Genomic DNA, 14,156 nt, shown 5'->3' with positions numbered 1-14,156 from the left:
ATTTTTCATCCCTTCCTCTGTGAAACAGAGAGATATCTGTGCCTTAGGCAGCTATCGAAAGTAGGCGATGGGAAGAAACGGCTTAGAACGGGGCAGAATTCTTTCTGAAGCTCGGATGCCCATACTGGGCATCTCTGCAGGCGCGTCGATTCCCTACACTCCCAACCCTGGTGGGATCGTGCACTACGAAAACATTCGCTCTCCCCAGGACGCCTCATAGCGGCTTATAGCTGGGAAAATGTTGCCCCAGGTTTAAAATATCTGCCTAAGCGGCCCAGCGCGGGTGAAATGCTTTCTCATTGCTCTTTGCTCCCTGCGGGCGCTCCCCGCCCTCTGCTGCCAGAACCTTGGGGATGTGCCTAGACCCGGCACAGCGCACATCCCGGCCAACCGCGAGCAGAACAAACCCTTGGCGGACAGCCAGGAGGCTCCCTCCCAGCCGCCGCCCCCCCACCTCCGCCACCCTACCCCCGCCAAAGCCTTTTTTTTTCCCCTTCATACAATACAAGATCTTCCTTCCTCAGTTCCCTTAAATCACAGCCCAGGGAAATCTCCTCAGAGCCTTCATCCAGCCACGGGCCAGAATGTCGGGGGGCAAATACGTAGACTCAGAGGTAGGCTTGGGTGAATGCGCTCGGGGCTCAGGGGTGCTCAAGGAGTGCTGCTTCTGCTATCTCCCACTCCAAATATTCCGAGTGCTTTGCTTGCCCCAACCCTCTCTCGACTCGGAGCACCCCTCTCGAGCTGGCACTGCTGAGTGGGCCTGGGCGGGGAGGGATGTGTGTGCTGGGCGGGGATGGGGGGCGGCTATGAAGAGAAGGCAGGAATGTTTTCTATTTTCCTGTTAGGAAGAGGGCCAAGGGAGCCCCTAAGCTAGAGCGGCGGGAAAGGTGGTCGTCGTGATAACGAAGTTGGGTATGCCGGACCGTTTCTCAATGGCTCAGGGGTGCTGCCTTATTGCGGGACCCCCACCGTCAGGCCCCTGCCGGCTAGGAGGCGGAGAGCCAGAGCGCAGGGAGGGAGGTCATTCACTCGCAGTCCTGGGGACAGTCCCCATGACTCCCCGGCAGGCGCCTGGACCCGCTGGCTGGAGCGGCGGCGCGCGTCATGTTTGCACTTTCCAAAGCTCTTGGGCCACCTCAAGAACTCTCTTGCATATCGGCGCCTGGCAGGGCTGTTTTGAGAGGGGCGGACTTCCCCTCCCCCTAGTTACCACCACCACCACCCCTCCCAACCACCTCCCGGCGCTCGGGCTCCGCCTGGGTGTGGAGACCTCGTTTTCCCAAACGCAGCCGCCCTTCAGCGACCGGCCGGCAGCCTGGGAGTGACCTGAGTGTGGGTCGGGGGAGTTGTGCAGGTAAGATACCGTTTTAGAGAGTTTAGGGGGTCTGACACTTGGCTCGGCCCAAAGATGGAGGATGCGGGACTGGAGCTGTGGAGGGACAGAGAGGCCAGAGGGAGGGTAGGGTACGCGGGCAGGTGCGAGGAAGATGCGACCAGGAAGTAATGAAAATGGGGACACTTCATGGGTTGGCGTGTTCAAGCTGGATCTTAAGGATGAAGCTAGAAGTGATTATGAAGAGAAAGAAAATGGGAGCCAGGATGGAAGCAGGTAGCGCGATCGGGGCAAGGGTGCCGTGGCAGAAAGACGCGCTAGAGAGAAGTCAGAAGTTGGGTCCCCTTTCCTGCGGGGGTCTCCGCGGGGTGCCGCGGGCTGGGAGTGCACGGGGCTGGGGCCAGGGCGGACCGCGCAGCGGGGTTTGCCCTGACCCCTGGCGGCGGCGGGCGGGGGAGGCAGGGGCTCCCTGCCTGGTACCGAGGGGTGTGGTGTCCTCTCCTCGATTCTCTTAAAACGCTTGCGGCGCCTAGGAGTTTACTGTGCGCGGAGCCACCGCTTTCGAAGCGGTTAGTTCGATTTTGAGCCTTGTGGTTTGTCCCGCTGCCAGGCTGACTTTTCTGATTTTTCTTTTTTAAATTTTCTTCCCACTGCTGGTTCCACCCTCCCCCTCCTGGCCGTCCGCCTTCCCCAGGGACATCTCTACACTGTTCCCATCCGGGAACAGGGCAACATCTACAAGCCCAACAACAAGGCCATGGCAGACGAGATGAACGAGGAGAAGCAAGTGTACGACGCGCACACCAAGGAGATTGACCTGGTCAACCGCGACCCCAAGCATCTCAACGACGACGTGGTCAAGGTAAGGTGAGGTGGCCAGCAAGGAAGGCATGTGCCTCGAGGAGAGGCTGTCAGGGCGGGGACAGCTCTCTGTCTGGCCAGCTCCCTGTGTGTCTTTCTCTATCTTTGCCACGCATCATTTTCTGGGCCTGCTATCAAGTGCGGGGGAACTCCCGTGGTTGTCAGAAATGTCACATCTCCCCTCCGACCTCCTGCCAGTTAGTTTAGCTGGAATTTGCCTAACTTGAATTTTGTAGGAATTCATATAACTGCGCCTTCTCCTGGCAAATGAACCTACAGATCTCAGCAACAGACCCACACTCCTAGGGAGAGTGAGATGTTTACGCGCAAGGTCACCCTCTCTCCGTTTTCACCCTCTCTCCGTCTAGCGAAGGGTGGTGCTCCACTGAACGCAGAATTAAAGCAGTGAGATCATTTTGTAACGTCTTAGGCCAAAAGTGGCAACCAGAATACCAAGTGGGCAGGTTCCCCCAGCTAAAATGAAGATATTCTGAAATGATTTTGTTAAAAATAATAAAGTGGGTGTAAATGCTTCTGACTAAAGATGAAATATATGTGTATATAACAGAATATAATATTTAATTTTATGTGAAGGGTATTTTAACTGGAAAAGGATGGCACTTGATGTACACAGCTAAGCATATTTACACAACCAAAAATAATATGTGTCTCTTGACTTCTCCTATAGACCTTTAGTTAGGTGTGGGAAGTTGCTTCTTTAGTGACTAACTAGGTCAGCCTTCCCTGAGCTAATGGGATACTCAGGTTGGAGTTCCTTTTTATACTTTCAGGATATGCTTGGTGAGATTAAAAACAAGTTAATTGAATGGGTTATTGGCTAAACTTAGATCTGACTGGGTGGTCAGTTTTTTAATTATTATATTATTCAGCTTTGACCCTTATAGCAAATCTCATCAAAAGAATGTGTTGTTTGAACCCATCTTGATTGGGAAATCATAGGCCTGAGCCAATTTTAGCCAAGGGTTTTCTTTCAGGAACCAGGAAGGCCAAGGGAATTCCTAGCTTGGAAGATTACAGTGTAAAGACCCCCCAGAGCAGCCAGTGGGGTGGATGAACAGTTTCCACCACCCAGCCTTCTATCTGGGATGGGAAGGGCTATAGTTCAGAGACTGTTCACATTTGAGTAATTGCATAATATATTTCAAAGAGGGGAACAGCTTAATCTGTAACTGGAAGGAAAATGTAACTGTCAGAATTGACTTTCTTGGCTTACTGGTGGAGGAAAAAGGAAAACTGGAGCATTAGGAAGCTTTTCTACTAGCCAGATTATGGAATATTTAAAAGCAGAAGCAAAAACAAAAGTAGCTTATAAAGTAGAAATTAGAATTGCTAAAAACTATGTACTAAAAACATTGCTTTACAGAAGGAAAGGGCATTTTTGCTTTTTCCCTCTTCTCATGTAGCCTTGGACAAGAAGGAGAGGTGCCAGGAAAAGAGGCAGATTTCAGAAAGGCCTAGCTTCATTGGAGCCTCCCTGTTGTTCCACTGCAGTGTGAGTGGGATTCCTGGAGCAAGCGAACCTCCTGAAATGAGTCAGAGAGGCCAGCAGTGTGGATGTGGGTCTCCACACAGAGCATGACTAAGTTGAGAAAGAAAGGCCTCACTGGGAAAAGAGACTTCAACACAGTTGGAAAAAAGGCATAACAGGCTTAGTGGAAATAGCAGTTTACAAAATAGCATTTCAAAGAGCAAGTGTGGGGAGCCTCATATTAGAGAAATTAAAAGGAAGAGTTAGAGCAAGCTCCTGCTGGCCTAGAGAAAGCAAACCCCACCCACTTGCTCATAGAAATAACTGTGAGCAAAACAAGACAGTTGGAGAGAAAAATCCACCTTGAGAAGAGTTTGGTAGGCCCATTTACTCAGAGGTCTCACCTAGAAAGGCCTTCAAAGAATGCCCTGCAGAGAGAGAATACCATGTGCCAGTAGGGCCAGGAAAAGAGGCCTAGACCCAATCAAGTGTACACTCCTATTTTATTTTATTCTTTTTCCTATTAATTTTTTTTCCTTTGAGTCTAAGCTCAAGCATAATGATAAAAACAAGGATGATCTCTATGATCTCTCCATGTTACCATGACAGTAAATAAATTTCACTAAATTTTACTTTTGACAACATAGACTTCTTAAAATCATAAAGACATCCAAAGCTTCACTGTCAAGGCATGGTAGCTTAAAACTTAATAAAGAAGCAGTGGCCAACTCAATCTACTGCTAAAGGTACCAAATCAGGTAAAGAAAGGTCTGTTCTAAAACTAAGCAGCTCTGTAAAAGCTGCCAATTCTGTCCAAGTCTATATATAGTTACTAGCCATTTGTGGCTATTTCAATTTAAATTCCAAGGAATTGACATTAAATACAATTTAAAACACAATTCCTTGGTCATACTACATTTTGAGTTCCCAACACATAAGGCTAGTAGCTATCGTATTGGACAGCATAGATATGGAACATTTCCACCATCACAGAAGTTAACATTGGACAGCGCCAGACTGAGTGTTCATTCTCTTCATATTAAAAAGTCCCCATACCAAATTTAGAAATTTGTAGATGGAGAAGAAATGAAACACTGATGTAAGTGTGAGGAGCAGCATCGTGTATCTGCACAGTATCCTTTTAGTCCCTTAAAACAGCTATTTAGGGTGGGAAAGAAAACTTAGAAGCTGAATGTGCCACGAATTTATATTTCAAGAAAATGGAGTATTATCACATATTCCACTAGTGATAATGACATAAATTAGACTATACGATTTAGTTCCAATAAAGTTGGTTTCCTATTTTACTGAAAGTTTGCTGTACCATACTATGAGATGTCTGTATAGACATTTATCGAAAAAAAGAGTAGGTTATGAATGCTTTTTAAAATTTCCTCTCATTAAAATGGTCCTAACTTCAGACTTTTCATTCTTCCTCTGAGATTTCTGTTTTCTTCTTATGTTCACATTTTCATTCATATGTTTATGTACCATTTGGATTTTTTAAATAAAGAAAATGGCTTCAAATTTATTATTCTGATATCACATTAGCCATCAATTTATTTATTAAACTCTTATTATATGCTAGACTAGACATTGTGCTATGTACTACAAAGGATAATTCCTAAAATAAGCCCTAGCAAACACACAGATTAGAGTTAGTGCAGACACGATGCATAAAGATTAAAAGTTTTTAAAATATGCACACACACAATATCCCAATAGTAAGTCACAGCCAAATGGTAACCAATCGGTCCTTTTTTGCTTTGACTGCCAGGTAACATATAACTACATTTTTATAAGTTTCATTAACCCATGTTACTTATTCTTTCCCACATATGTTTTGAGTTTTCACTTTCTTTTTCAATTGGCATGCTATTTTATGTTGTCTCTATTGTAAGCCTTCTAATTATCATTCTGAAAATAGGCCAAATATATACCATAATAAAAGTAAGTAGTATTGCATATTGTTTCATAAAAAGATTTTTAAAGTGAGTCATATTAATTATCTTGATTTTGGTAATCATTCTATAATATGGATATATATCAAGTCACCACATTATACACTTTCAATATTATATTCATCAATTATTCCTCAAAAGACTTTTTAAAAAAGTGAATGGTACTACGTAAGTAAGAAAATGAACAAATTTATCACTACTAAATTTCTTTCTGCCCCTGTGTCATCTCTCTCCCCTTCCTTCCATCCCCAGGCAAACACTGATAGTAGAAGTTACTAAGAATTTTATATAAATAAAAGTGTATTCTTAAAAAAAAAAAAAGTGAATGATAATGATAGTAAGTGTTAGGAAGACCCTGCTGTGAATAGGCAATAGGATGAGAGAAAAAGAATGCTTTATAAATTGGAGAAGGGCGTAAAGGAGCTGCAATCTGAATTGGGTCATAATGGACATATGGAATGCAAATTACTCAAAAAAGTACAGGAGGACATTCTAAATGAGCAAGGCATGGAGATGTGAATGTCTCACACAGGGCATAAGTCTGGAAAGTTTAGTAGCCCATTTTGATTGAAATTAGAGTTCATGTGGCAGAGTGGTAGAACATAAACGTGAAAAGACTGATCATGGCCAGATGATAGAGTGCTGAATCTAGTACTCTAGGTAAGTTTGGACTTTATCATGTCAGTAGTGAGAAGCCAGGAAGACTTCAAGCTTGGCATGACATGATGGAGGTGGGCTTTTTGGAAGATGACTGGTTAAGGTACAGGATGTAATAAAAGGTAGCCAGTCCAGATGAGCAGCAAACAGTTACAATGTAATTGCAATATGGTCCAGATATGAAATGAGGGCAGTATGTAGCGGCCATATAAACACAAAACGACAGAATTTCAGAATTGGAAGGAAATGGAATGGTTACCAGGCTAAATTCAAATTCCTCTTTTTTAAAATTAAGAGAAGTTTAAAGTTTAAATTTTTATCCATGTTTTCACATGTTTACTGTCCAAAACAGGTATTTTGAAATATATCATAAGGTAAGAATAGACAAGATTTTCACATACTATTGTCATGAGAGGAGAAATGAGATGGTTCTGAGGTTAGTTCTGAGACAAATCAGGACATCTGAGAGGAGAGCTTTATTGAAAATAAAAATATGCATTTGTAATTTTATTTTCTAAAAGTTGAATGTAATGATTCTTAAATATACACAAATACAAAATTTTCTTTAGTGTCTTTAGTGGTTAAGAAAATGGCATGCACATGGTAATCAAATCAGTTTTGGTTTCAAAATAACAGCCTAATGTTGCCATGATCCCTCTCAATTATAAAGCATTCTAGAGCAGTTAGTGATTAATATCAATATAATAGTGATTTTAAATTTTATGTTTGCCTGATATACTTACAATTAAAGCATAGGAATTAAAAGATCAGATTATCCCAAAGTACTAAGCACCACGTTAATATTTCTTTCTGTTGGAATTGGTATTGATTTTGCTTGGTTAGGAGACAACGTCACAAGACTGTGATTGATATTCTGCGACAACGAGATCATGCATGGAATTTAGAATCCCCAGCTTGTAAAAGAGCACTAGGGTCATGTTTGGTGGGAAATTATTCTCACATTACTGAGCAAATAACAGTATTAAAATGGGGACATTATTCATTCTTAAGTGTCTGAAACACTTTCAAGTTCAGTCAACAATGATATACATTTTAAATGCTTATTAAAAGAAGATGTTTTGTTTTCCTCCATCTCCTAATCGTGATCAAGAAATATTGACGAATTAGCTCAACTTTGGTTCTAACTGAATAAAATTTCATATTACTTATTAAAATTTAAGATGACATATAGCAAATTTTCTTAAATTATGAAAACGTTCATGATGCGGGTTATGCCTCTAATTAACAACAGTGTTGGCTACATTTTAAAGGGGCTTAAAGAACAGCTGCAACAGTAAATGGCATCTGGAAAGTCCAATAATTTCAAAAACCACCTGCTAATGCATCCTGCCCACTCAAGTCCATAAAATAACAGACAATTTCACATTCCCAATGAAACTGCTTTTTAGTTTGCCCTCCTTTTAACATAAGGAGTTCTCTATGATGAAATGTCCACAGAGAGCTGGCCCCTAGGAAAACAGGGCTGTGTGCATTGACCTATGGGGTTCTGGGCCCATTCATGATCCTCTCGGCCACGTTTGCAATGGGGAAAGGGAGGATTGCTATTTTCATACAAAGATGGTTTAGGCCAAGAAACACACACTCTTCTTCCATGCTCTGGACCTTGTGTATATATTTTCCAAGTTACTGTACACTAAGGCCCTGGAGAAAAAGATTTGCATACTATACTTATTTAAAAGAAGTTTTCTGAAAAAGAAACCCTCGGCACCTGGAAATGTGCTTAGCCACAGATGCTCAGATGCACCCTGACAGAGTGAAAGGAATGTTGTGCCAAGAAAAGAAATTTTTACAAGTTTTGTAACTTTATTTTTTAAAACTTGAGATTCTTAAATATATTGACACAAAATTATTTTCCTTTAAAAATGAAGAAAAGGCATGCACACAGTAATCAGACCCATTTTGGTTTCAACATAAAGACCTAATGCTTTCATGATCTCTTTCAACTGCAAAGTATCTAGTCCCATTAGTGTGAGACTGGACACAAAGGAAGGAGAGAGAAGGATGTCAGGACAACAGAGTTCTCTTCCTCAGTAGTCCCTGAGAGTGGGGTTTATAATATAAACAAGGAGCAAATTCGTTTGGCTAATAAAAGCTAATAAACACTAGCCCTAAAAATATTTTGGGCAAGCTATTTTATATTTCTTTATTTCAGTTTCTCTAACTATAAAGAAAAGAATGAGAGTCACTCTCATATCATAGTATTCCCTTATGCAAATTCATTCATCTTTCAGTTAATGACTATTATGTCTACTATCATGCGTTGGCCACTGCTATATGGAACACGATACATATTATGAGCACTGCTCACACAGAATTTATGGCTATCTCCTTGCCTCTCTTCATGCAGTTTCCTTCGAAAATTTTTGCTGATTAAAGCCTTCACCTCATCTATAATGCCTTAAATTGTTCCTGAGCCAGTAAATAAGGTCTGGGGAAAATAAGGTGCATATATATTTTTAAACAATTTGCTCCTGTTTTGGTCCTATAAAAATTATAGTTAACTTATGGAAAATATTTCAGCTCTTTGCTAATATTCTCTCTTCCAATATTAGTGCTCAACTTTTAATCTTCCTATTGAAAATTTAAAATTTGCAAACTTTTTAAAACCTCATGGCCTCTTTACAAACCCAGGAGGGCTCTCATATTCACCTGGGCATCAGAATCATCAGAGGAATTTTTTAAAATACACATGCCTAAGCCCACTACAGATGTATTAAATTAGAGTATCTAGGAATGGGGCCTAATCTAGGGCCTCAAAGCTCCCTAGATTGTGAAGTCAGGTTTAGAAATGATTGTATGCAAGGTTGACTTAAACCTGGATGGTTCTACCCCAAGAGAACAGGTGAGTCACATGTGTAGTTCTAGATGTTCTTCCTGCCAGAAGAATACTTGAAGGTCAGGCCAGTTTAAACTCTGCCACAGAGTTTTGAAACACCATAGAAGGTTCCCAAATCAACCTTCTTCATTGGTCCTTCATCCCTTGAGGCCACTTGGACTAACAGTCAACTGCAAGCTTAGAGCCTCAGGGTGACCTAGGAGTGGGGTGGTCATATATTCCAGGTTGTCCCATATGAACCAGTTAATGCTGGTCAGTGCTAACTATTACTAGTGTCCCTTTCATGCTCAGAAGTGTCCCACTTTGGAGGAAAATTTTATGGTTATAAATGGATTGACAATTTCCTTTCACTGATTCCTATACCCAGAATATATAGGAAGTCCCTACTTGCACTATTTTTTTTATTAGCAAAATGGGCAAAATTTTCACATTCTAGGAATGTCATTCTTTTATTTCCTTTCCAGTCTCCAGTGTCACCTCTCTCCTGTCCTTCATTGGGCCATCACGCTGCACTTTAACTTGCAGGAGGTGCTCTTAAGTGTCGATCTACTCTACCCTCAGACCTTAGTTTCTTTCCTTACAATACAAGGTTAATGAAACTGACATCCTTCCATCACATATTTTGTTAACTACTCAATCAAAAATTAAAGTGTTTAAAATAGTTTTAACTATTTTTCAGTTAATCCAGGAAACATAAAATGGCATACTTTCACATAAGCCATTGTTTAGGGTGGGAGAAGTGTTTTTAATTTTGTCTTAAAGGAAATCTGCATGGTCCATGTGCTGTGCAACTACCAAGGGAATTTAATTGGTGGGACAGATTTACACCTGCACAGAATACATGTGCAACTACCAAGGGAATTTAATTGGTGGAACAGATTTACACCTGCACAGAATACATATTTCCTGCCTCTCCTACACTGATATTTCAGATACAAAATACATTTTGTTTTCTTTATTGAACCTTGAGAAGATGCCTCTTGTTCATCATTCTTTCATGGCAGAGGAAGTACATATTCCTAAAGACACAACAGAGCTTCCCCTTAGCCATTGTTAGCCATTTATGTAAATTAAGAGCCAGGCATTTTTAATTTTGAGGAGGCTTAAATAAGTTTTGATGGTGTATATATGTGCTTAATATTTTATCTCATAACAATTTAAAATTAAAAATTTTTTAAAGTGCATTCAATATATAAACCTTTCTTGAGCCCAGCAAAATCATTTTAATACAGATGGACATTGATGGATTCTATGTAAAAAGATTAATTGTGTCTAGAGATTGCATTGGGTCATCTCACTGTTTGATGCAGGCATCAAACACAATTACATTTTCTGGTTTATAATGAATAACTGAAAAAGATGCTGATTTCTGAACCCAAGTGTTGAGAAAGTAGGAGACTGAGAGGAAAAGAAGCAAAGATAAAGAAAGAACCACAAGTCCCTTCTTTCCGCCCTGCCATCTACTCTGTGCTGGACAGGGCCTTTGGCACATGCCATCTCCAAGATCCCTATATCCATTGCTTAGCTCAGTGCTGCCATGTTTGATGATATGATCAGGTTCAGGCAGTGCCTGAGTATTAATTTACAACTCCTGCCCCCAAGGGTTTAGAGTTTATCAGGAAAGCACACATGTAAACAATTCTGAGTGAGGTCATGTCACTTAGGGATGGGTCACAGGTGAGCACGAGGCAGAGAGTTCTCAATACTCTCCAAAGCTGAACATCAGGCAGGTGCAGCAGGAAAGGGGTATCAGTAGAGGAAGCAGCAGGAGCTAAGGTCCAGAAACCTGAGGGCAACCTAGCCTGTTCTGCACAAGCAATAGATCAGTGTAGCCAGAGCAAGGGACACAAGCAAGGACCAGATCACCAGGGCCTTCTGTGCCCAGCCAAAACATTCATCCCTTTGTCGGCCACAGCAAACTACAGAGGTGTTTTTAGGCCAGGAAGTGACCTGATGAGATATAATCTCTACTAAAAGAAAGGACTAACTTCAGTGCAAAGGAGCAAACCCAGGGGTGCCAGATGTGTGAGTGGGAGTGAAATAGGAAATGGAAGGCTTCCTCTAGCACTTTCTATATGCTAGCTCGATGGTACAGATTGTTTTATTTATTCCTCCAATGGCCCTTTGAGGAGGCTGCTATTATTCTCAATTATGTTCATTTGGCAGATAAGGAAATTCAGGCCCATCCATTTGCTCAGGATTTCATAGGTAGGAAGTGGTAGAGTCAGAATTTGAACCCAGACAGTGATTCCTCAGGACCACAGTTCTTAACCATTGTGCTCTAGTGCCTCTCTGAAACAGACCATGATCCAAGCAGACAGTGTTGTCACCATAGTGAGGAAAGAGATGACTGTGTTCCCACAGTGAGTGGGCAGCATTTGGCCAGGGGGTTCCATGTGGTCTGTTTTGGGAGTGACAGGCTTGCAGTTCTAAAGTCAGACTTTAGATCCTGGTAGGTGGGTTGGGAATAAAGTAGGAAGGACCAACGTAAAGACTAAGAAAAACACCTCAAGAAATATGCATGCTGGCTGAGCTCCCAACAAGGCAAGGAAAGTCAAATGTCAAAGACCAAAAGTCGGGTACACAGTGGGGATGTGTCCCGGTGATTACAAGTGAAACACACACTCAGAACCAGACAAGCTGCAATGCTGGCTTGTATTGGATCATGTGAGTCTTTAAAGAACCCTGACTGCCCAGGTTGGCCACAGCACCTGAGGCATGGCTGATCCTGCCTGGATGTGTGGGGAGGGGTAGGTGTGAGAAAATGAAGCAGGTCCTGACAGGCACTTTGCATTTAATAGCTTCATTTAAGGTTCTCAATTTGCCTGTTTGATTTCTACAGATATTCATGCCATTTCAGCAATATGCTGTAAAAACAGGAAACAATTGAGAAAAACCCTAGTTTTGTGCTAGTGGAAAAAATGCATATTTAATCCTCAAAGGAGTTTCTCTGAGACTTCCTCCCTAATAATTACATATTTGTTCTCAAAAACAAATACCAGAAGTAAGGAACAGACTTGGTAGTGCATTTTACAAGGCACCATTAATCTCTCAGAAGAACAACTAAAATGTTCCATCATCATGGTTCACTGTTTGCCTTTTCTATAATATTAGCAATAATAATATATGGCTGGAAATGGGCATACCAAAACATGCTAAGGAAATGGAACTGCATTCATTGGATTTCATCACCAATTAATTTTGGATAGGTCAACAGAGCCCTCTTTCTCGCTTGTTTTTGCATGTCACGATTTTTAGTAGGGAGAGAAATCGTTTGTCTAAAACAGTTAATAACCATCAGTTCACCAAGACATCTTGGGTAAACAGCTCTATTACTCTAGTTATAAAGGTAGAAATGAGAGTCATTCTCAGATAAGGTGCTTCACAGAAGGGCCATTTAACAAATATTATTTAGCACTTACGCTGCACGAGGCAAAGAGCTGGGCACGCAGTGGTGCACCAGAGCCTGCCTGAAAGAACCACAGCCATCTGCCAAGGCTCATCTTAGTATCTGGGCCTCTGTTAGCCTTCTCTGACTGGCCTCATCAGAATTGATTGTCTCTTCTCTCGGTTCCCATCACATTTTGTTTCTGTTTCTATTTTAGCATGTCTCAAAGCCTTAAGTATTTTGCTTCTCTATCTCCCTGTCTCTCCCTGCCCTTCTCTTCCCACATCATGTGTGAGACCTTCAGATCAGAACAGTGGCCCCTGGTGGCCCCAGAATTGTGGCTACCCAGTGCCCCCCAGGACTCCACACTGAGTCTGTCGTCAGAAAATAAATGCCAAACTGAATCTGCTGAAAAGAATCTGAAATTTCGTTTTTAAGTAATTGAATGTCTTCAGTGAGTGAAAAGACAGTAGGATTACATCATTGAGTGTCTTCCTTTGCTCCTTTCCTGTACAGTAGCCACTTTAAAACCTTGTAAGGAAAAACATATCCAAATAACTAATAAAGGAATCCAAAAATATTCACTCTGTTTACTAAGGTAAAGAGAAAACTTTTTCTAATTTGTATATGTTTATTATTTAGAATTTTTTAAATCTCCGGTTTCAAGAGAACACAAATACAGCTCTTCTGAGCCTTCCAGTAAGCAGGCTGAGGCACCTGGATGATCTCCCAGGGTCTGCAGGATAAGGCTAATCTCCTGAGTATCTGGCAGGCAGGGCAGGCAAATTCCCAGAATGCCAAGAGATGCCATCGCTGCCACTTGGCATTGCCCCCTGGGGCCAGAAGCATGAAGGCTGAGAGTTGGGTCCCAGGCCGCATGAGAACTCCCCTGCCAAGACAGGGGTAGAAGGACTCCCAGTCAGACTCACAGTATACCTCTGGACAATTGCAAACGTCAGAGGAATAACTAGGTCAGGAGATAGCCCTGAAGAAAAATTCAAAACCTGAAGAAAAAGCCAAAGCCTGCGGGAGACAACAACTTTCAGAAACCCAAGACTTTTATTCCTTCTCTTTGGCTTTATTACTTCTAGATATTAAGTACACAGAGCTCTGAGATTTTACTAGCTGGGAGGTGGTAACTGTTAATCCACTATTTCAACAGCACGGAAGTTTCTTTGTACCTCATAGGTGATCTCTTAGAGATCTCAGATCTCAGGAAAAAAAAAAAAACAAGCACAACACTTAGATATTTCTAGAAGGGGTCAGATATCATTCATTTCATTATTGATGTCCGTGTCAAGTGAAATGAATGTTGGCTCCTTTTCTAGATATGCTTCTTTTTCTCATCTCCTGTGATTTACTATAAGACTTGTCTATGTGAATCCAAGTAATTTCTCTGTCAACAAGCTAAGTATAGAAAATCAGGATTGTTATTTTAGTTAAGCATCGGTAAGACTAGGAAGTAGCCATTAAAAAAGGGTGATAAAGTGTAATGTGAATTTTAGGTATGACTGTTATCTAATAAACAGCCAGGACCACAATCCTTGCACATTTAATATTTTATCAATGACTGGAATGAACAAGTTAAGAGGATTCATCTTACAAAT

At 41.7% G+C, this 14,156-nt stretch overlaps 1 protein-coding gene across 2 annotated transcripts in view; it reads left to right on the top strand.

Moving 5' to 3' along the window:
* The first annotated feature begins 286 nt into the window (after positions 1 to 286).
* The window catches only part of CAV1 (caveolin 1), a 32,780-nt gene continuing 18,910 nt past the window's right edge, over positions 287 to 14,156 (top strand). Inside the window, exons 1-2 of one of the 2 annotated variants that reach the window (XM_006206168.4) lie at positions 287 to 614; positions 2,031 to 2,198. In XM_006206168.4, coding sequence (XP_006206230.1) covers positions 585 to 614; positions 2,031 to 2,198 — 198 coding nt within the window. In that variant the 5' untranslated portion in view covers positions 287 to 584. Of the gene's footprint in view, positions 615 to 825; positions 1,358 to 2,030; positions 2,199 to 14,156 lie in introns of those variants that run through there. The other variant, XM_015240841.3, reaches the window with a different exon arrangement.

The sequence above is a fragment of the Vicugna pacos genome, chromosome 7 (genome assembly GCF_048564905.1).
Source record: "Vicugna pacos chromosome 7, VicPac4, whole genome shotgun sequence".
Classification (NCBI taxonomy): domain Eukaryota; kingdom Metazoa; phylum Chordata; class Mammalia; order Artiodactyla; family Camelidae; genus Vicugna; species Vicugna pacos.
Note: the sequence above shows the minus strand (reverse complement) of the source record. Positions and strands in the feature narration are given on the sequence as shown.